Genomic DNA, 23,486 nt, shown 5'->3' on the forward strand with positions numbered 1-23,486 from the left:
CTTAAAAACCAAACACTCCATCATACTTTCCTTATCTTCATCACACTCTACCCACCACCTTCCAACACCCCACACCCCACCCTGTGCATGACTTCCAGTCAACTCAGCTATAATTTCTTTCTGTTTCTCCTCTTTCTTTCTTCTAACACACTATTATTCCAATTTCTCGTTTATTTACAGTTCCCCTTTGTTGTCTAACGTATTTAATATCCAATAGTTGTAACGAAACTTGTTCATTATAATAGGAGATTTGACTTTTCAACATAATTTTTCAAGTATCCTCTGAACGCTTTCCAATCTTTGTCTGCCCTTTCTTTTGTGGTCCTTCCAATTTCTTCCATTATTTTAGACATATTGTGATATTCTAGAAGTTTGGCGAGCCATTCTGTTTTTGTTGGGATTGCTCCACTTTTCCAATTTTTTGCTATCAGTAACCTTGCGGCTACTGTTGCATATAAGTATAATGTTTTATCTTCCTTCTTTAAACTGTCTGGTACTATTCCCAGTAGGAAACCTTCTGGTGTTTTTTTAAAAGAGTATTTAAACATTCTTTTCATCTCGTTATATACAGTTTCCCAAAATCGGACTATGTTGGGGCAATTCCACCATATGTGTATCATGGTGCCTTTTCCTGCATTGCATCGCCAGCAGACATCTCCGCAGTTTTTATTTATTTTGGCTATTTTTTCTGGTGTTAAGTACCACCTGTGTTGTATTTTCAAATAATTTTCTTTCAATATATTACATCTAGTAAAATTCATATCTTCTTTCCATAATTTTTCCCATTGCTCTAACATAATATTCTTTCCAATATCTATTGCCCATTTAATCATTGATTCTTTAAGGACAATGGAACATTTTCATTGCCAGCCTCTTCCTCCACGAATCTAATGCAAATTCTGTGGTTTAGTTAAATGTTGTGCAAAAGGTACTTTCTTCTGCCAAATTCGAATCTGTCCAAATTCAGCTTCACTGGTTGTCCCCTATATCTAATATTGAGAGACAGAAAGAAATGTGGATGTCATCCCTTCCCGAGGACAACTCGAGCTGCCATCTCTTTTCTGGCTGGGCTCCTGTGTGTTGCAGGAGAAATCCTACAGGTTGAGCTTTTCCTGCTGCAAAACCTCTGTAAAGGAAAATTATAATAAAAAGGGGCATCGGGCCTTTGCATAGTGTACAGCCCAAGTCTGGCAAGGAGAGTTCCCGACCCCTGCGTCAGCGCATCATTGCGCGTGGGAATGCAAACTGGTCTTTAGGAAGTCAGCAGAAAAGGAGGAGAAGGAGGAGCGCTAAATTCCTACGACACACCCTTTCCCTATCAGGGCCGACCATCCTGCCAGCCAGCCGGCCACGCCCCTCACCGTTGCCATCCGGCAAAGGAAAGTTATAGAACAAGCGCGAGCACGTGGCCTTGTTTTATAATTTTCTCGCCCCGCCCCTTTCCTTTGTCGCGCTCCTCGCGGCGGCCCGCCGGCCAATCGCAAGTAAGCCTTACGCGGAAAGCCGGATGACGCTCCGTTTTATGTAAGGCCCTGGCGTTGCCCGCGACGCTCTCGCGGTTAGAGGGAGGGAGAGAAAGAGAGGAGATTGGTGGGGTGGGGGCGCGGAGGCGGGGCTCTTTGGAGAGATGGAATCCGGACCTTAAGGTGAGGGGGGGGGGGGAAGAGTGCGAGGTGCGGTTGAGGGGACTTGAAAAGAGGGCGGAGCCTCCCGCGAGCGCGCTCAACCGCCAACAACGTCCGAAAAAGGCAGCGCCTGTCAAGAGGAAGGAGGGAGTTGGGGGCGCGCACGCCCGGCCTCGTCAACCGCCAGCCGGCTCCGTCGTCGGTGCTGTTACCTCAGAGAAGCGGCGGCGCTTGGGGTCGCGCGCCACACCCCCTCTGGTGAGCCGGACGGGAGTGGAAATGGCGTCCTCGCCGGTTCCTGAGTCGGCCCCAGAGCCGGGGGGCAGCGGCACCCATTCGGAGCGGGAGCTGCTTCTACGTCGCGGGGAGCTCCTGGCGCTGGGCAACCACCTGAAAGAGGCTCTGGAGACTTACTCGGCGGCGCTGCGCCTGGGCTCGCCCAGCTCCCGCCGCCGCCTGGGCGCGCTGGTGGACTGCCTGGTACTGCACTACCGCCTCCGGCAGAGCGGCGAGAGAGCGGTCGACGCGCCGAGGGAAGGCGGCGGAGAGAGAGCGGCGGCGGAGCAACCGCAGGGGACCGCCGCCCGGGAACACTGTTCCTCCGCGGCGGCGGGGCTCTTCCGCTGCCCCGGCTGCGAGGGCTTCCTGGGCGAGCCGGTGGTGGCGCCGTGCGGGCACGCCTACTGCCGCCGCTGCGTCCACGAGCACCTCCGCGCCCGCTGCCGCCGTTGCGGGGACCCGCTGGCTTCGTCGCCCGTCGCCGTCGCCCTGGGACACCTGGCGGAGAAGTGGTTCCCGGAGGAGTGCAAGAGGGCTCGCACCTGGCGGCGCCTCGGAGAGATGCTCGTGCAAGGGCAGCTGCGGGAAGCCAGCGAAGCCGCCAGCCAGGCCCTCGAAGAGGGTAAGAGCGACGGCCGCTGCTCGGGCCTCTGAAGCTGTGGGGGTGGGAAAGGGGGGGGGTTCCTGCGGGGTGAAAATGGTCCTTTGACTACAGTCGTGCGCTTTGGGGAGCCTGATCGAACTCGATTGTGCTTAGCGCTGGGCTCCAGACGATCGGGATCGGTCCCGTGAAGGAATCTGTGGGGATCATGCATGTAGGCATGCACAGGTGTGCATGCTTGCTTCGTACCCAGAAGCGCGCCGGTTACTTGATGGCTTTGTATAAAGGACCGGCTTTGTAAAGAGGCCAGATGCTCCATATCGCCCTAACGCAATACTTCTGGGCGAGCTGAAGTCACGCATTCAGCCGGGAAGTGAGTGTTGCATAACCTAAGCGTAATCCAGATTCCTATATGTGAAACAGTCCCTGGCGCACTTCAGTTGGAAACTGTAGCTCGTTTTCCAGTGAAATTGTGCACATCAGATTGCGAATTTAACATGGCCCTCAGAGGTGGCAGCCTGTATGCAGGACTTTTGGAAGTTCCTAGAGAGTTGGCTTTTTGCAAGAATTTCACAAGTGAAACTCATACTGCAGATTGTCTTCCACCTTTTCAGTGAGTTCTTAAGGTGGAACAGTGAACCCTGATGGTTTCTAGGGGGCATTATGGGTTTGAGGTATCATGTTGGTTATTTTGCATAATGTGGATAAAAGCTTTGTTGTGAGTGACCTGAAGAGAGTCCCTACTTTGGAGCTGTGCGTTTCCTGTTACCCTTTGTTTTGTAGGGAGGTAAAAATGCTTGTTTTGTTTTTCTGGTGCTCTTTCTGTAAACTTTTCCAGAGTTTCCAAAAGCTGGCATTTAGATGTATAAGCAAAGAGGAATCTTTGAAGATGCATTCTATGGGGTTAGCTTTGTTAGTTGATGAAGTGCTGTGGGACTGTCATTTTCTGAAAGGTAGTGAAAAAGTTTCAGCTTCTAAATTTTGGAACCCATTTTCAGAGTATTATTACATAAAAATGGGAGCCTTGAATAAAAACCTGTCTATTTCTAAAAGAAGGGATGCAAATATGGGTGAAAGAGCACTCATTCACTTGGGCTTAGCAACTGTGTTTTGGACGTGGTGGTCAGAAGAGGCTTGGCTGTGAAACCTGTAACACTGAGGACCAGTAATTACTCATGATGAATTCACTTTTACCAGAGGCCTATTTTCAGTCTCCTAAAGTGTTACCGAGACAATTCGCAGGAGGCAAGCTAGTTGCATAAGCAGATGGGGGCGTGGAAGGGGAAAAGGTTGTATAATGCTGGTGACATCACAGATGGGAGTGTTGAGTCTTTCACAACACTGTTTAGAAAAGACTTGTATGGGGAGGTCTAGAGATATAACTATGTTAATATTCTGGGAACACTTCACAGTATGTTCAATACTGAGTACTAGTAACACTGTATGAAATAAACTAAGGAAGGTTTAATTGTGCACATGCTTTTATATCTCTGAAAGATGTTGAATCTGGACTTGGTGATTGTGACCTTCTGGTTTTCTAGCTGTTCAAATCATAATGGGGTCTAAATTCTCATTCTTTGAGAACACTATACAGTGGTGCCTCGGGTTACAGACACTTCAGATTACAGACGATTCAAGGTTACAGACTCCGCTAACCCAGAAATAGTACCTCGGGTTAAGAACTTTGCTTCAGGATGAGTACAGAAATTGTGCGGCGATAGCTAAAGTGGTACCTCAAGTTAAGAACAGTATCAGGTTAAGAACAGACCTCCAGAACGAATTAAATTCTTAACCCGAGGTACAACTGTATTCTGTCTTGCACTTGTGCTTCTGTGGTCCTGGTATCTTACTTTTGTGATGCAGAGCAATGACCAACTAAAATCATTGGGCATCTTACCGGTAGTTTCTAACTTGAAAGCCTAATTCAAATATGTTAGTACTGCTTTCTGATGAAAGTTTTATTATTGTTTGAAAATTGTCTAATTTGTTCAAGGAATTGTAATATTCTTCTTTTACTACACAAGGACATTTGCCTGAAATAAAAATGGGTGTGTTGGAAGGATAGTTACAGGGAATGAAATGTTTATTTTGCTATGAGACAGAAACTTTGCAGAGTTAGAGGTTTGCATAGTGCACCACATGTCCTTAATTTCAAGTCAGTAAGAATATGGGAGTGAACCTCAAGGCCTAGTGCAGAAGTCTTACTCTTGATGCTTTCATCCAATAGGCTAGGCTAAATTTGGGAAGTGGCCTATTGTGCCATATTTATATGACCTTAGATTCAGTTCCTAATCTCCAGCATGTGACTTGATCAGCAGAAGTGTCTGAGTAGTATGTGGGGCATCTGATATAATGTAGCTATAAACAGCCATAAAAACTTAGAAAGGACTTCAGCTGGACTTGTTTGAGTTGTTTTTGGTCTTGCTGTATACCAGGAGAGTGTCTCCACTGTCCATTCAGATGCATATGAATACACGGGATGGGAAATGCTAGATACCAGCATTAATTACTGCATTGCTATAGGCAAAACTAGCAACTTTCATGCTCTAGTTCAGCACGGAGTTGAATTTCTGATGTTTAGGTTCTTGGCCTGTCTAGTGCCTGAAGTTCATTATGCTAATGTTGTAAACTCATCTGCTTCCTGCCAGTACCTCATGAAAATGCTACTGTATGACTCAGGAGCTTCTTTCTCCTTGCAGTCTCTCTCCCACCCTAAAAACCACACCCACCCAATATTTTCTAGAGGGTTATGGGACCAGATTTGCAGAGCTGTTAAGGGGCAGAGAGGAAGGTGAAATCTACCGGTAATCACATGAGAGGACACTTGCACAACTTCGAATATACATATAGGGCAGTATGTGCAGTATGCTGTGGGTCTTAGCAATCAGCTGATCTTTTAGACTGTGTGTACCATTCAGTTGTGCAACCTCAAAGCAGGGGTTAGTTTCCTTTTTATATGATCTGTGTTGGCCCCTTTCAGTATGTGCAAACTTGCTATTAAACACTGTCAGGGGTCCTTTACCTTTATGGCACATTAATTTTAGTAATAATAATATTTTTGGAATTGAATTTGTAAGTCATAGAAAGGAAGGCATCCTTTCTATGACTTAATCCTTTATGAAAATTGGATAATTTTTTTTAGAAGAGTTAAGTTAGAAGTTATTTAAACACGTACTGGGAGCAGGGGTATAGCAATTGTATATTTTTTAATATGCCACCTTTATGGTACGTTTGCCTCCCAGATTTAAAAATGTTATTATAACTTAATGTACAGTAATTAGAAAAAGCATACTTTAATATAAAATAACAATAATAAAGTGTGTTTACTCAGCACCTTGCCCACATAATCAAAGAAAAGAGAAACTTGGAAGCAGTTGATCTAGTTTCATAATTACATGATGTGCCTAGATGCACTTTGGGACATGATTAAAATGTGTCGTAAGATGTTTGGAAAACTGAGACCATATCCTGTCAGCATCTAAAACTCTTGAGGTATTTCAAACTGTTGGAATTTAAGGGTTAGAGACCATAAAGTTGACATCTTGCACAAAAGTAGTGTTGTCTTCTTGAACTGTCAAGCTCTAAGGGAGTTAAACGGGCAACTAGATGTGACATGGTGATATCCACAATCTGTGTGGTTTCAAGTAGTTCATTTTGTTTTCAGAGTGGAAGATGTGATTACAAATTCACTGATATTGCATCTACTCTGGCTGCGCCAATATTATCCTTTTAAGTAAACTTTACTGCTGCAAGCATAAAGGCTAGAAATACAGTGCCAAAACACTAGTAGACAGAAAACACTAAATTCTGTCCTTTGTTGAGGGCTTTCTTTAATTTATTTGTCCTATATTTCCTTGCTTATCCTGTAGACTAGGGTGGTTCAAGGATTTGCAGATTGCCTAACTTGGGAGGAGTTTGAAGGAAGACTGGTCTTGTCTTACAAACTATGTCTATACAGATTTTAAGACCACACTGGGTCCACAAAACCAACCTAAACTTCTGTTTGGGCTTTGTACTAGCATTCAGATATTAGGTTAATTGCATTAGGCTCTTTCAGAATCTTTACTATCACCTTATTTGCAAGGGTGTTTTAACATTTAGTAAGTCACAAATCTTTACTAACAAGCTTGTCTACATCAACAGCATGAAATAATGAACTACTACTCTACTAACTTAGAAAGTTTTTTGTTTTTTTTTTGGGTCTGGCTTCTTGGAAAATGTTATTTTCCATAGGTGCATATCTATTTCTAAGTCTGCACTGCATGTGTATTTTGGATTATAAAAACATAAGCAGTTTCTGTTCAGCTACATGACAAAGTCATTGGTTTTTATTTTAGATCCTAGTGATTTGATACTACGGGTTTATAGAGCTGAATCCTATGCTGGCCTCCAAGAATTTAAATCTGCCCTGGATGACCTGAATGCTGTTACTGCTAAAATGCCAAATTGGTCTGAGGTAAGTCTATAAAGTGGTAAATGCTTAGGAGGATAATATCCTATTAAGTCATCCTCGGAGTTGACTTATTAAAGTTGATGAACTAAAGTCCATTGATTTCAGTGGTCTTTTAAGTATGACTGATATTGAATATCATATACAGTGTACTTGTATTATGAAAAATACAAAAACATGATGCTAAAAATTATGTCAGCATTTTCAAACCCAAACCCACCTTTATCCCAGGCATACATTTGGGAACCATTTCTTATTTTTTCCTATGTATTTGCATGGTGGTAGTACTGCTGTTTTGACCCACCTTGGATCAGGTTCACTACGTGGATTGAGTCTTTCAGCAGGCATAGTACTGCACACTTCTGGCAGAAGCCCTGTTCTGATTGTAATTATGTTTTCAAGCACAATTGTGCAGAAGTTGAAAAGCTTTGTCAAGATAAAAAGGCGGGAGTGTTTAATCTTCGTTATAAGCACTTCAAGTCAAGAGTTAAATGATCCCTCCACCCCCTGTTCTGCAACTGGTTCTGCAGTTGGTTAGCTTTGTCTGTGTGCACATGCACATACATAGAATTTTGCATGAAACAAGAATATAAACTGCATTCACACTGTGGATGAATAAATCAAATTTGCATGGTGCAAACAGGTGGTTTTCAACAGTAGCTATACGTATACGGTGCAGAATAAGGGCTTGTTCACTCTTACGTTTGACCCGTTGCTTTCCCTCAGGGAAACCTGCAGTTTAGTGCTGAATCAGAGCAAATGGCCATCTGGTTTTCTGTGGATTGCCATTTGTTCTGATTTATCACTAAAGTGCGGGTTTTCCAGGTGAAAGCAGTAGGGCAAAGGCAAAACTGCTCAGACCTGTCCCTAGAAAGCATGGGATAAGCATCCATGCTTTCTAGGCACAGGATAAACAGAAGTGTGGATGAGTGCTAAGTATGAAAGGGTAAAACAAGGTCTGAAAGAAGTGAATGAATGGAGTGTGTTATGCCTGTATGCTGTTTATTCCAATTGGTTCTATGGACTGTAGGAAACAGTGATGGTAGAATGCATAGGATGTGTCATCCTTTTGTTTGAGTTCTCTGCTGTTATTGTGTCTCATTGCATAACATCAGGTATTACACTAACTCTTCAAACCATTAGTGTCATTGTAGGTTCTATTGGTTTCACTGAGGCTTTCTTCTATAGCAACTTGTAAGATCGCAATCAAATAATTCAGTGGCATACATACCGGTAGCTATAGGAAGCAAAAGCTCTATTGTACCCAGTGGGGCCAACTTCAAAGGAAATATGCTTAGGCTCAGGCTTCTAAATCTTTCTGTGATGCAAACCAAATGATTAACATTTAAATACCTTTGAATCACAAGGTTTTTTTTTTTTTTTAGGTCTACTTTCGGAGAGCAAGAATACTTAATAATGCTGGGTCTAAAGATGATGCCTTACAGCTCCTTCTTCATTGCCTAGCCCTTGATGAAGAATTTATTCCAGCAAAACTAGAAGTTGAGAAGGTATTTATATATTTTAAATCAATGCTTAGTTTTTGCTTTCAGTTCTAATACTTTTCAAATGTAGTTACTTCCTGTGAAGGGGAAGTTACCAATGTTCATGTAGAAAACAAAACTTGCATAACAGTTAAGTTTTCCAGAGATCTGAAGCCTGGTGAACTACCGGTACTTAAAAAGCTCAGCTGGTTCACTGTTAAAAAGTTAGAAGACTGGGATGGTTGGATTTACAAAAGTTTAGTAATAGCTTGCTTATTCCTTAATATTGTCCATTTCACAGATGCTGTGTGATTTGTTATCACCAGAAAGTGTGAGAAAGAGTCTGAAGGAATCTGCTATGAATTCTTCACATGTTCGAATTAAACCATTTATACATGGTTCTGAAATGGAAGAGTCTTGTGAAAATTTGCAGCATAGTTCAGAGCCAGTAAGTAATGATTATCTTCCCCACACATGATATTTCAAATGTTGCTATGCACAATATGTAGGTTGTGCTGTTGACTTGCTTCTTGTTTCATCTTATTCTAGTTTGATAACATATAATTTTGAAATTTATGGGTTGATAGGGAATGTGGAAAGAATCTAGAACAATATTCAACATTGTGGGGAGAAGGTTATTTATATGCTAATGAAAATTATGGGAATGGTTTTTAAAATGACAATTGTGAAGCAATACCTTTTTTTAAAAAAAAGTTTTTCCTGTACATGCTTCTGCTCCCACAGTCAGAGTTGTTTAGCGGTGCAAGTTAAGCAAACAATGAAGCAGTTTAGAGCCAGAATTTTAAGTTTGCTTGAATTCTGGATTCCAAACAGTTCTTTGTGTCTAGGGACTCTTGAAGTTCTATTTCAGCACAGTAGAATATTGTGCAAGTCTGTATTTTTAGAATATTTCTTTTTATACTCCGAGGTCTGTATTCACACATGGAAGTTGTGAAATTTCAAGGTGGCCCTTTGCCACTAGGAAATGTGCCTGTTCTGGATAACAAGGAGGGTTTATCCGAAAAATTGTGCTTCTGCTGGCGGATATTGTTGCCAGTTTATCTGAAATTTGATAAAGATTCCATTCCCCCCACCCATTGTTTTTTGGTAGGATTTAGAAATGCAAGAGCCTGTTGGAGGAAGCCTGCATCGTGCACAGTCTGCCCATTCTCTCAATTCAACAGAAATAAATGCCAAAGACGATGGATTAAAAAGGGTTTCTTCTGAACCTCTGCTTTCCAGCCAAGATAAAGGTGCTTTATTAAAAAGAAAGTGGTCCCTTTCAGAACAAGATGTTAAAGTTATTGAAGATGGAAGGAATAAACATAAAAAACAAGGAGGTAACTATTTAGTAATGCATATTGATGTCTGATAAATTCAGTATTTCATGCTTTGATTATATCCTGTATTGTTTATTTAGAAACTACAAAAAGGGACGCCACCTTCCCATTCAATTATGGACCAGTTCCAGAGGATTTGATTGATGTTTCAGACTTTGAGTGTTCATTGTGTATGAGGTAATACAGTGGTTTCTTTAATCAGCCTTTTTATTACCCATTTGATCATCTTTGTCTTTGATCTCTTCTCCATCTTCGGACAGCTTTTATGTTAAGGTTCTTGCTCTAAAGCTGCTGAAAATTGCTTCGGTGTGCAAATTGCTCCATGCTGTGCAAAGAGTGAATCACAATATTTAAGTGTCTTGCTACATGTGCCAGCCTTTTAGCTCCCAAACTGTGGTCCTTAGACAACCAGTGATCCATTAACTTAATTCAAGTGGTCTGTGGCATGTCTTTGGAAAACCAATAACAAAAGCAATTAAAACAATACAGCATGTAACACAGCACATTACAATTCCTACAACAAGCATTAAAATTAGTAAGTGGTCTGACGAGATAGTATTGATGTCAGTTGTGCATTTTTTGCTAGTGCCAATGAGTGAACTCTTCACTCGATCAGGTTGGTACACATGGTGGAAGACTTACAAATATTTCTCTTGGGCAGTAATATATTGTTTAATAGACATCATAAGGGAATGTCTGCAAGAGAGTTAGGGTTTAACCAAATGACCCCCTAATATTGCCAAAAGTACAGTTTTGGCAACTTCTTGTCAAGCCCTGTCAAGAACATAAGTCTGGTTAACAAAACATAAACAATCAAGCCTACAAATTCTGTGCAATTGGTTTGCATCTGACTGCCCAAGACATGACTCCATGACATTTGCTACATTTATTTGGCACTTTTTTGCATCTTAGGGGATGTATGGAACATATTGAAAGCTGCTCTTCAACACTTCTGCCACACAGACATTTCATAGAGCTTGGAAGTCTAATGAACATGCATTGTCACTAATGCCAAATGTCTGCTAGGAGGAATAACAGATCTATCTTATTTTTTAATTATTCTAAGCCTACAACAGCAAGGTGCTTAAGGTGCTTACAAGATAAAAGCATCCTAATGGAAAAAGGATATGCACCTTCATGAATATAGTAAAGGGGACGTCAGGAAAAGCTGGATGTCAAGGAAATGGTGTTAAAGAATATTGTGTCAGATCCTAAACTAACTTCTCCCAGAATACTGCTAAGTTTGTGAAGCTCACAGAGGAAAAGTTACCGAAGATAACATAACTACTAGCTGAAAAATGAGAGTTTGTTTTGTTCTGACTTGACTTAATTTACATGTTTTAATGTTTGTCACTAAAGTGACTGTAGCATGATTAACTTCTTGAAATTTTTTTCAGGCTTTACTTTCATCCTGTGACGACACCCTGTGGCCATACTTTCTGTAAGAATTGTTTAGAACGATGTTTAGACCATTCTCCTCAGTGTCCTCTCTGTAAAGAAAGCTTAAAAGAGGTAATATTTACCTTACACAACATTGCTGTCTATATAAACAAGTATTTGTAATATGGGATATATACCATTAAATAAAAACTTGGTGGAAGCTAAATCTTTGTTAAGATGTTTTTCTGCAATGGAAATGGTTTTCAGTATTCCAGTTTCAGAAGTTTCTTTTGTTCAAAGTATCATCAGTAGGAATTAGGGTTGCTAATTTTTGCTCAAGAAATACATTTTATTAGCCATAGAAAGTGAGTGCATGTGGTAGTATATGTGATTTATATTTTTATTTGTAAACTGCCTTAAGTATGATTTTTATCATAGAAAGGCAACATATAAATGGCAACACAGAAAACCCTGTACACTGATGTCAGCTGCCAGAGAGAGAGAAGCAAACAACAACAATTTTATTATTTATACCCCGCCCATCTGGGTTTCCCTAGTCACTCTGAGTGGCTCTCAGCAGAATAGTAAAAGTACAATAAAACATTAAACATTATAACTTCCCTAAACTTCCCTTTTCCTATGTCCATCAGAAGCCAGCTAGCTGATTTGAGTGTGATTTTAAAATGTATATCTCACTCTTCTTTACGAAGTTCGCCTGTCCACAATAATGAACACAAGAACAGTCTTGCTTGACCTCAGTATGGTATGGTCACCTAACCCAAATGAGTGGCAGCATATGTTCCCAACAACAGCCAACTACATACAGAATAAACTGCTGCTGCCTCTCTTCTCAGCCTTCCTGCAAAAATGGCATTGCCTACCTTGCAAAAGAAAAATGGTCTCTTTTAACTGTCACTGGGCATCAATAGAGGCTTGTCACATCTGGTTGAGCTAGCTGAAATGCAGAGCCAGAAAGTGAAACCTTAAGTGTGCATTGTGAGGTTTATGCTACAAACAGGTTGTTGCACAGGGTGGCCGTATATTGGGCCAAAATTTTGATTGGGGCATAACTTTTTAATTGATTGAATTGACAATCATGTTGCTAATTAACTAATTAACCCTAGTAAAAGCTCTGTTGAAAGAAAATTTGAGGTGCAGTGGATTATTATAAATGGTTCTAAAGTAAAAACTATTCAAGGGAAACAAAGTGGTCAATGTAGGATTGCTGTATCACCCTGTATTTTGCTTGATGTCTAGAAATTGAACACTGGTATAAAACAATTTGGATTAGCAACATCTTTGCAGTAATTAAGCTATAATGACTTAAGATTTTATTTTTACTTCTAGTATTTGGCAAGTAGAAAATATAGAATTACACAGCTGCTGGAAGAACTAATAGTAAAATATTTACCTGCTGAGCTATCAGAGAGAAAAAGAATTAATGATGAAGAAACAGCTGAATACTCAAGGTAAGTTTATAAACTGACTTATTAACAAGTTTAGGAACAAGTACTAAACCTTTTCAGTTGTGCCTGCTTTTGAAAAGCTTTTCCCCCTCAACTATGTTTTTATTTACCTCATTTTTTGAAGTGTAGGTCTCGGTCTACTTGGATTGTTACTGAGTCACCTCACTGAAGAGAGCAAACAGAATAACATGCATTTGGTACAAGCAGGTACACAGACCTGTTTGATGCTTGCAAGTGCAGGTGGTTCTTCCTGCTTTTTCTTGCAACAGTTCCAAAGGAGCTCAACATCATGTGTTATCCTCACACCAATGATTCAAAAGAATCAGTGAACTTTATAGCCAGGTAGCAATATCTCAGGCCCAAGCACTGCATAGCAATGGCATATTTTTTATTTTTAAATACAGATCTGTTCCAATTATGTATAGAGCAAGGACTGGGGGCTTGATTTTAAGAGCAGAAGGTATGCATAAAGCAGGGGGTGTGGAGTCTCTCCCTGTCCAAGCCTTACCTCCTTGTTGTCTGTCCTCTTGTGTCATAGCCAGATTTGCTTCTAGTATTGGATTCTGGCTCTAGAGATGGGGGGAAGGGTCCAGCACATCCTGCCCATACACTTCTCTTTCCAAATCATATTCTACCTCCTCTTTATACATGGTTGGCATATCATCACATAGATGTTATTTAAAAGCTTTCTTTCCTGTTGATTTTTGCTATTGCTTAGAAATGTGAAGTCATTCTAACCTGTTTCAGTATTTCAACATTTGTATGTTTTAAAGTAGGGTTGTGATTCCCCCCCCCCCTTGATATTACTGTTTTATCTTTAGTAAGCCACCTTAAGGTTTTTCTAAATTTTATGAAACTATAATAATTAATAAAAATAGTACTTTGGTTTAGAATTGCAACAAAAACAGATGAGTGAAATTTTTATGCTAATTGAATATCTACATTCCATTTGGATGACTTAAAAGAACTTGAATTAAATTATTTACATGTCTTAACAGTGCTTTTTTCTAGGGGGACGTTACCTCCAAACATTTGTGAATCTTTGTACTTTTGTCCATTTACTGTATTTATTTTTCCCAACTTGCACTATGAAATGATGATTTTCTTGAGTCAAAATGAGAGTAACCTAACATTTTTTTTTTATAGAAAAAAGCACTGAGTCTTAAGCCTTGTTTCTCTTCATATTGTATACACCTTCATTCCTCCTGATTTCAGGCCTTGTGCTATAGCCTAGCTTTTGTAAGAGGTTAAGGGAGTATATGTACAAAACATGACCTACTATTTACCTGTACCAAAAGAGTACTGTTGGGGCAATGTAGGTTTAAAAAATACTATTATATATTTTTCGTATTTTGTCTTCAGCTTGACTAAGAATGTTCCAATCTTCGTTTGCACTATGGCCTATCCAACTGTGCCTTGTCCCCTCCATGTGTTTGAGCCAAGGTATCGACTGATGATTCGAAGGAGTGTAGAAACAGGGACAAAACAATTTGGGATGTGTATCAGTGACCCTAAAAATGGGTATGTATGTGTTCCACAATTTTTAAATATATATATATATATATAGTGTTTCCGAAGTGGATACTGACACAGTGCCTCTTTTTTCTAGCTTTGCAGATTATGGCTGCATGCTGTACATTAGAAGCCTTGACTATCTCCCAGATGGACGGTCTGTTGTTGATACAGTTGGATTTAGAAGATTCAGAGTTCTGCAAAGAGGGATGAAGGATGGCTACTACACTGCAGACATTGAGTATCTAGAAGATATAAAGGTATTGGATTTCACATTCACTTTTTGCTTAAAACAGGATTTTAATAATGCATTTTCTAAACATTGGATATACAGATTATAGCCTACTTGTTCAAATGTAAAGCTACTTTGTATATAAAGCATATACATTTAGCATCCCCTTCTTAATCAGAATGAAAACTTGAAATTTACAATGGATGGTAAGAGGTTTTAATTCCAGATTTTAGGTGAAGACATGTTTTAGATTAGCATTGCAAAAAATATAGTTAGGGAACAGATGTCCACTTCTGCTCGGGAAAAAAATGCTTTTCTGCTCTACTGCCTTGTGGTTGATTCTGGCTATGGAGCCCAACCAATTTCTAGCTTAAATGTTGAAAGTAACACACAACAAATGAAACAGGTGGTCTTACCATTTGAGTACTCTTGGATACTTGAAGAAAGGGTTATTGTCAAACTGCCACTTTTGAGCATAGGTATTGAAGGTTATCGGTTACATTAAATGTTACTTAAAACACTATTGTTCTCATTCATATATAAGAGCTTTCATATTGAAAGTGCTGTTTAAGTGCAAGCATCCCCTGTGCGCATGGAGAGTTGCTTTTGACATTGGAGCTCATGAACTTTCATCTGTGTTTTGCCTTGCACATGGAACTCTGAATGTGAAAGACATGGCTTATTTGGACAATCCTCCAGGCTCTGGTTTTGAAAAATCACAGGTTCAAATGTTCTCCACTCTTTTCTATGCACAGCTTAATGTGTTGTTTTCTGGTCTGTTTTCCAGTTTGCCATTTTACCCAAACAAACATGCTGTGGTTTCATTTTACTCTCCCAAATAGTGTTGTATACCACTGTTTGATCCTAGTTTGAGAGGCATCCTGGAAACATAACTTGTAATGGCTCTCATTTGGATGGATGGATGGATGGATTTAAGGCAGTAATTTCCTAAGCCCATGCATGAAGGCATTGGGGGGAAAGGCTTGGGCCTAGGAGCTGATACCCCAAAACATGGTTTGAATTATTGACCCAATCTAGTTTTTTGTGTGAGATGCTTTGCTGCTGGCAGTATTTTGATGAACTACTTCAGCACTGAATTTTTCCCATTCTCTTTAAATATAGACTCATGCTTTTTTTCTTTTTTATGTAAATTAACTGTGAAAGTCTTCACATATACAGTTTAATTGTTTTGTTTTGTGACTATGCACTTTCTTCATTCATAGGTTGAAGATGAAGGTGAGATGAAGAAACTTGGAGTGCTCCATAATTTTGTATATAGCCAAGCTTGCAGTTGGTTCCAAAGCTTAAGAAACAAATTTCGTAGCCAAATACTTCAGCACTTTGGTCCAATGCCAGAGAGGGAAGGAAACATACAGGTATTCAGAACACCATACAGTATCTCTCTAGCAATTCTTGGCTTGATATCGGTTGCTTTGTTAGTAAAGGAAGCAGTAGAAAGATTAGTACAGTAACTGATATGGCAAAAAATCGACAGCAGCTAAAAGAGAGAGAAGCCAAGATGGTGCCAATTAATATTTATTCAAAGAATTGCAAAAAGCCCAGTGTGTATTTTAAATATGTGGTTGTATCGGGCAATGAAACCAGGCTTTTAAAAAACCAGTTCTTGAACTCCTTCTAGAATATTCTTCTATTTACACTTAAGGAATAAATCTTCCTCAACACTATTTTGAGGCTGTTCACTTTTTGTGACAATAGGCAACACAGATGACAAAACTGCATGTCCCTAGTGGGATGGACAAGTGCTGTTGTCACAGTGGCTGTCAGCATAGGTAGACTGGAGCTTTGCATTGCCAAGTGGCTTTGAGATGTCCAAGACATTTCAACTAAAACATCTGATGGACAGTGTTAGCCTGTCTATAATGGTAGTGAAATTTACAGCAGGGATACACTTGCCATCTTGATCTTGCGCTGTATGACACAGCTGCCTTAGGGCAAACACTTTCAGTCACAGACATAGAAGACAATATTTAAAACTTCACATCGAGATTACTTCTGGAAGTTGTTTTTGTGTAAACTAGCTAATAAAATCACCTCATTTTACGTTATCAGGAAATCTTGAATTCCTAGGACCTGGTGGTTGATAATGGCAATGGAAAATGAAACAATGTATTTTGATCTCTAAAACCTGTTCATTTCACATCTGTGTTGTAAGCCATTTGTTACAATTAGTGTATTCTAAATTTTTGTTCCTTATTTTTAGGGAATGGCTAATGGACCTGCATGGTGTTGGTGGCTTCTAGCTGTCCTGCCTGTGGACCCTAGATATCAGCTTTCTGTGCTGTCTATGAGATCTTTGAGAGAACGACTAATAAAAATTCAAGATATATTGATGTATTTCTCTAGAGACCAGTCCAAATGACTGACTGTCCGGATCTAGCTGAAACAATACCCTATTCTAGCTGTAACTAAGTACAGCTGGAGTTCTTGCAGCATTTGCACTTTTAGTACTGGTCTGAGAACTGTATCAGAACTGCTTTCTTTCTTCCTTTATTAATCAGTTCTTCACATGGGTCCCCTCAACTTGAAGGGCACCACTAAAATTGCACACAGAAAAATTAAATCCAGAAAAAACTATGGGAAAATTCTACTTTATTTGCACTATATACAAGTGAGAATGTATCATCCTATGATGTATTTCCACTGATTGCATTGAAAAGTGCAAGATTTAAAAATGTCCAAGTTTACAATATTAAGGATGCATTCAAAATCTTGCAAATCAGAACTTGCCTCTGATACAGCACCCTGTTGCTATTTGCACAAAGTATTTAAAACATAGTATTGAATGTTGCTAAAAAAAACATCTGTTTTGTGAGTGTCTTAACTATAAATATGGCACAAGTTAACTTCCTTGCATACTTTCAAAATAAAAACAATTGTATGAATTTGGAGCCATGTTAAAGAACAATTGAAAAATAGGTTGGTCAAGAAGTTATTGAAACTGTGAACACATTACCTATAACTGTGCATTGTGAGAGACTGGATTAGATACAGATGACTACTAGATGACTCTTTGGAGTGGTTGCTTTGAGCACTAGTCTTTCCAATACATAACAAAAATATGATTTAATGCACTAAGCATACAACAGTGATTCCTAAACTTCTCTGACAAATGAGCAGATTTGAAAATACTATCAGTGACTGCTTCTCTTTGCTCCATGAGTCAGCTGCAGCTCACTCACCATACCCTTCTAGGCAACTCATGAAAGTTTGGGAACTACTGAAGCATTGCTACAAAAGTTAAGGGTCTAACTAGTTTTTGAAAGTTCAAAAACATTTGGTGCAAATAGGACTTCCATGCCTTATTCATATCGCTATTACACAGCAATGCAAAGGTTAGCATTCTGCTTGCCAATAGGTACTTTTGTAGTTTTGTTTGTGAATGTCTGACTTGTATGTGAAATCATTTTGTAAAACTCTTGCTTTTGCTAATATTTAATTTTCAATAAACCTAAAACTTTTATTTTTTTTTAACTTACAACTAATATTTTTTTCTGTCTGTTGGGCTTTTTATATAGCACCTCTGCCCTAAAGGATAGTTACCAGAAACCTGAATTGTTATATATGGATCACAGTAATGTCCAATCCCTACAGCTTGGCTATGTTCTTATTGGCTCAACATACAAAAAAATATTTGGGGTGGGAATGGAACAGTCTTTTGATTCTGTTGTTAGTACTTCATAATCATTAAGGACCTCTTCCTGTATACGCCCATATCATTGTTTTGAGGCATATATTTGATCAATAAGTACACTATCCTGAAATATTAAGGCCACATCCATACAGAGCTTTGCTGCAATCTGGGAGTCTTGGAACTATTTGAGTGCCATTCAAAGGACACAATTGATGTTGATGGAATGCTCTCTTGGGAGTAAACCCAGGAAATGCATGTCTCTGAAAGTGCAATGGAATAGATTGGCGTCAACTTTTCTGGATAATTCTGCAGCGAGCAGGTTCTAAGAACAATTGCAGTTCTTGACTCAACCCCATTTGGCATCATACCTACTGTTGCAGGCAGAGGCCAAAAGATAAATTTGGGCTTATTCCAGCAAGCTGAGTCATGATAATGTTATGCCTCTGCTTATTGTTGGAAGAACTCAGACAGGTGCCTGGATCAGATATTTTCTAGTTCATATCTTGTGCAGTTATTTTGTATCCTTGCTAAATACAATGAGATTATTCTATCTTTTCACCAGTCCTAATGGGTAAAGTGCTTTATGATGGAGCAGGAGCGTATGCTCCATTTTAGAGTGCATTGAACTTCTCATTCTATGTTGCTCTTAATGGAGTCCTTTGCTACTGAATGAGTTACCATCAAATATTTCTAGGTGGCAATAACATGCTATTCAATAGTAGGTGAGAACATGCTGTCAGCAATGATGTTTTTTGTCGTCAGAAAGCTTATATTTTAATTTAAAGCTAATGATGGGTAAGAAGTTTTAAGTGGAGCTAGGTAAGCAACACGGCTCTGCCCTTGCCAGCAGCTACGATCAGCAGCTACGATGCATGCACTGTGGCTTACTCTTCTGTTGCTCTTGCTCCTGCCCCATGCATGTGAGCGGAGAAATCATGGTAGCTGCCTCTTAGTAGCCAGCAAAGCCCAATCAGACATGTGGCCTTACCTTGTTGAGTCTATTGCTCTGTGGTCTTGACTCCCTGCCCATATCCCCCAAGTGCAGCCACCCAAGCCTTTAAAAGCATGTTTTAAAGTTTAAGGGCCCTGGATATATGATTCTTCAGTTGAGGCTGAGCAGATTAAAAACAAGACAGCCCTGATGTTTGAGCAGACCAAACCAGAGTCAGCAGTGAACCCAGCTTCCATTTGGGCCTATTATGTCAGCACTGTTCCCGTGGACTCGTGACTTCAAAGTCCCTCCATCTGGGGACAGGAAGTGTCTTAGGTTTTGTTAGAGGAGGAGGATACTACCATAAACCTGAGACCTGAGGTAATGCATCATTTTGACTCCCAAGCAAATACCTCCTGCACCAAGAGTCTGCAGCTTGCTCCCAACCAAGAGAGGCCCTACTGGGTTCTGTTTCCCCTGAGCTGTTGCAGGCTGCATCACAGCCACCTCAGTCTTCCTTACCTATGGCCTCCCCATCTCTCCCTAGTACCTCTCAGCTTGTGCACAAGGACAAGGATGGCTCAGGGGTGTGGAACATAAGGGGGTTCACAGTATAAGCTGGTGAGAGCTGCAAGCAATCTTCCTCATTCTCCAGGCTTTCAGTTGCATTCTGGGTTTTGTTAATGTATTTGCCAAGTCTTGGTCCCTACAGTCAATAGGACAGCAAAGGCACATCTGAACATCTCTTTGTTTGACCAAAGGCCAATCTCTTTCCCCCAGAAGCCCAACATACATGAGTGTATATTTTCTAAGCCAGGCATAGCCAAACTGGTGCATTCCAGATGTGAACTACAGCTGCCATCCCTGATAATTAGCCAGGCTGGCCAAGGCTCATGGGAGCTCTGATCGAAAACATCTGCAGGGTTCAACCTTGGCTGCCCTTGTCCTAAGCACTCTTTTCCAAGGAAGTAATTGCCAGGTGGACAGTGTATTCATAACCCTCTAGCATCAGGCAGATTCGAGAGATTTAAGATTTGTGTGATACTGAACGGCTGACAACTGCTTTCCTACTTGATTTACACTACTGTAAGATAAAATATATATACCACATTAGTGAAAGCTTCTTTTATTCCTATTTGGTAAACACTTTCCCTCTGAATACAGATTTCACAATGCTATTTTGAAATAATGGCTAGCCTTTCTTTCCTCTGCAGCATTGTTGCATGTTGAACAGGTTCTTAATTAGAATCTAGGTTAAGACAGTTGCTGTTATTGCTAGCTGTTCAAAAGAAACTTTGAGAATTAACATTCTGTTGAGGATTACAAATCAATACAGGTAACTAGCTCTGTTTAATAAGCTATTGAGATGGATCAGTAAAAACTACTCCATAACACTGGCAACATTTGTGAAGTTCTACAGCTTTCAGAAAGCCGAAGATTAACCTTATGTGCTTGGAACCTGCAGACTCATCTGTTTATGATAGAACTGTAAGAAGAAATTCTTGTTAGGTGAGTGTGTTCTTGAGTTAGAAATGGTATGCCATATTCTGATAGCTGGCAGAACACAGAACGAAGAAGCGGTTTATAAATTGCATTCTCTCATCTTTTTGTCAGCCTGCTTGAGCGAGATCCATGTATTCAACATACTTGAGCGCAACTTGGCCCACACAAAGTGGTTATTCAACCCAAATATCTGAGCAGCAAACTGGGCAGCACCTTCGGGTGAAAGAATTGTGGAACAGCCAAGACCTGTTTAAAAATAAAAAGTAAAGTTATAGCCTTTGTTTTGATTTTACAACTGTCCTGATTTTACAACTGCAGGCAAATGCAGTTACCATAATTAAGCTAAACCCTGATATAATTTTCAATTATAACCAAACCCCAGAAAAGTGGGTTTGGGAGGAAGAGATTTCCAACCACGAGAGGGCAGTACAACACTACTCAAAACTTGTCCTGGTCCAATTCTAAAACTGCTCTGAAGAACCATCATGTATAGTTTTAACTTAAGTCAAGTTTTGAGTTGTACAGTTCATCTAGTCTAATGCAGATCTGAAGACACTGAAAGTTCCGCTTTTCTGTTTGTCAAGGATGTTTGGAGCCCTGATAGCTCTAGATATTTTTAAAATGTGCCAGAAATACGTTTAACTGCTCAGACTAGGTATGGTTTTCAGGAAATAAACTTGGACTCTCTCTTAAAAAAGCTCTCTCTTGCTGTCCTCTTCCCCCCCCCCTTTCCACTCCAACCACTATTCAACACAAGTTGTAAACTACACAGAATTAAGCAGATATGCCTTATTAATATAACTGGAAAAGTCTGAGCAGAATATACACAACAATGGCTAAAACACAAATCTACACTTGGGCAATACCTTTTATTGGGCCCATTTTTTTATTATTTCCTAACTGGACGTTATGAAAACACAAAAATACATAGCATAGTAACAAACAATACTGTCCTAGTTTAAAAGGCCATAAAGGTAAAGGGAACCCTGACCATTAGGCCCAGTCGCGGGCAACTTGGGGGATGCAGCGCTCATCTCGCTTTATTGGCCGAGGGAGCTAGCATACAGCTGCTTAATTAGCCACAGGCCTGGGAGAAGGGGGTGTTTTTTGCCTGGTGTCAGGCGAGCCTCCATGTAGAGAGCATTCCAAAAATAGGGAGCCACCTCAGAAAATGCACATTAAGTTTGAAGTGAGCCCCGATTAAGTGACAAATGTGACTGGAGTGAGCAGTTTTGATCAAATTACGGGCAACGGCATAGCTATGCTTTGACCTTGAAATATGTACTTCCTCTTTGCAAACAGCAATTTGTTTCAAGGGCAGGTACTTACCACTGGGCAACCTCAGGGATGACCATATATCCTGAGCACCCCAGTCGGCCGAGAGTGGAGGACAGTTTACAACGGGATATGCTGTGTTTCCAGACATCACGGGTCCCAGACCATTGCTTCTGCCAGCTACTGCTACAAACACTGTAGGAATTCCATCACCTAATAATTGACACAAAAATACCTAGCATCAAATACTATGCATGCCTTCCTTTACCCTTTTCCCCAGGAAAACTGTTGTGTTACAGGAATAGAAATAATCTCCCGTGTTAGTTATAGTCAAGAGATAGACCGAAATCAGTGCATTTAAGTAACTTAAGTCCATTGATTTCAATGGGTCTAAGCTAAGTAACAATGACTTATCACTCTAGGTTTAAACAAAAACCAGTTTTACCTTCATATTCAGCTTTGATCCTAAGTGTCTCATCTGGTCCTTTGTGAGCAGAGGTCACTCGTAATTCACAAGGAATGCCAAAGTTTCCACATGCCTTTTTTATTTTTTCGCAGTGGGCAAGATCTGAAGTGGATCCCATTAGCACAACCACTCTGCCTTGGCTCTGCGGTTTCAACAAAAGCTAGCAGAAAGGAAAGTCAAAGGACAATTTTAAGTACTTGCATGAGAAGCAAAGAGAATTATCTGTCTCATGCAGGCTGGTGCCAATACCTCCACTCTTTCAGCTACCCATTCAAAGTTTCTCTTCACCATCTGCAATGCTTCAGGAGTCACTTCTTTGAGATCGCGGTAAGACTAAAAGAAACAGAAAACAAAATACATTCCACTGGTTACAGCATCTGACTTATGAAGGCAAGCAAAGTTGAGCCTTAATTCAACTGAGGTGCTAATAAACAACCCAGTTTCACATAATCGCACTAGCGTGTTTTATTTATCATTGGTAAATTTGAATTTAAAAAAACCAATCAAATGAATCCCATACATTTAAAAATTATTTTCACATTTATTTCACTATAAAAAAAATCAGTTACTCACATGGGACTGATAATACCATTATTTTATTAGTGACATGAGGGTAATTTTTTTTACAACAAATTATGAAAATTACATCTGAATGTGTGGAATTCACGACATTATGATTATTTTAAGCTATACTCCCACAATCAGAAGCCAATCCTGCACCCCCCACAGATCTTGTACCCAAGGTTGGGTCATTAGGTGCAAAGGTAAAGAAGAGCTGAAATTCAAAACCCGAGATAATATGTACGTTTCTCAACAGAGCAAGAATAACAGTTTTAAAAGACGGTGCCAAAACACAAAAAGCCAGCTTGCTGTTACGACACCAAGCAGAGGATTTTCAATTATTGTGAGAATAGAGTTTCATGGTGCCTTCACTCTCCTTTCTCCCTTTAAATACTTTTGGAAGACAAGTGTCTAGTGCACAGTTTCATTGGCCCAGCTCTGCCCCATGGAGGAGGCTATGTACATTCTGGCCCCATGCTGAGTACATGGCACTCTCTTTATAATGTCCCATACAGGTCAAAGCATAAGAAGGTCCCTTCACCGTACAGTGGTACCTTGGTTCTCAAACACCTTGGTACTCAAACAACTTGGAACCCAAACACTGCAAACCCGGAAGTAAGTGTTCCTTTGGGAACTGTTTTCGGAAGCCGAACGTGCTGTGTTTTGAGTGTTCCAATTTGAGTGCCACACTTCCGTTTTGAGCGTTATGCTGAGGTCTGTCTGTTTTTGCTA

The 23,486-nt window shown here is 40.2% G+C and overlaps 2 protein-coding genes across 2 annotated transcripts in view; one reads left to right on the top strand and one right to left on the bottom strand.

The window, feature by feature from the left end:
- Positions 1-1,673: 1,673 nt before the first annotated feature.
- Positions 1,674-17,862, top strand: LONRF1 (LON peptidase N-terminal domain and ring finger 1). Its single transcript, XM_033159954.1, has 12 exons — positions 1,674-2,526; positions 6,843-6,961; positions 8,341-8,463; positions 8,738-8,884; positions 9,548-9,776; positions 9,857-9,953; positions 11,174-11,288; positions 12,504-12,625; positions 13,985-14,143; positions 14,232-14,394; positions 15,590-15,742; positions 16,588-17,862. Exons 1-12 carry the CDS (start codon positions 1,905-1,907, stop codon positions 16,744-16,746), a joined length of 2,208 nt encoding a protein of 735 aa, XP_033015845.1. The 5' UTR covers positions 1,674-1,904; the 3' UTR covers positions 16,747-17,862.
- Positions 17,863-20,059: 2,197 nt separating this feature from the next.
- Positions 20,060-23,486, bottom strand: part of LOC117053287 — a 38,592-nt gene continuing 35,165 nt past the window's right edge. Inside the window, exons 16-19 of the mRNA XM_033160913.1 lie at positions 22,443-22,526; positions 22,173-22,353; positions 21,782-21,940; positions 20,060-20,698 (exon numbers count right to left, since the gene is read on the bottom strand). Coding sequence (XP_033016804.1) covers positions 20,532-20,698; positions 21,782-21,940; positions 22,173-22,353; positions 22,443-22,526 — 591 coding nt within the window. The 3' untranslated portion in view covers positions 20,060-20,531. The remainder of the gene's footprint in view (positions 20,699-21,781; positions 21,941-22,172; positions 22,354-22,442; positions 22,527-23,486) is intronic.

The sequence above is a fragment of the Lacerta agilis genome, chromosome 9 (genome assembly GCF_009819535.1).
Source record: "Lacerta agilis isolate rLacAgi1 chromosome 9, rLacAgi1.pri, whole genome shotgun sequence".
NCBI classification, from domain to species: Eukaryota; Metazoa; Chordata; class Lepidosauria; order Squamata; family Lacertidae; genus Lacerta; species Lacerta agilis.

Coding starts and splice junctions, on each gene's coding strand:
- LONRF1 (XM_033159954.1), top strand. CDS start 1,905: ATGGCGTCCTCGCCGGTTCCTGAGTCGGCCCCAGAGCCGGGGGGCAGC. Junction 9,777..9,856: donor TAAACATAAAAAACAAGGAG/GTAACTATTTAG, acceptor TTGTTTATTTAG/AAACTACAAAAAGGGACGCC. Junction 15,743..16,587: donor AGAGGGAAGGAAACATACAG/GTATTCAGAACA, acceptor CCTTATTTTTAG/GGAATGGCTAATGGACCTGC.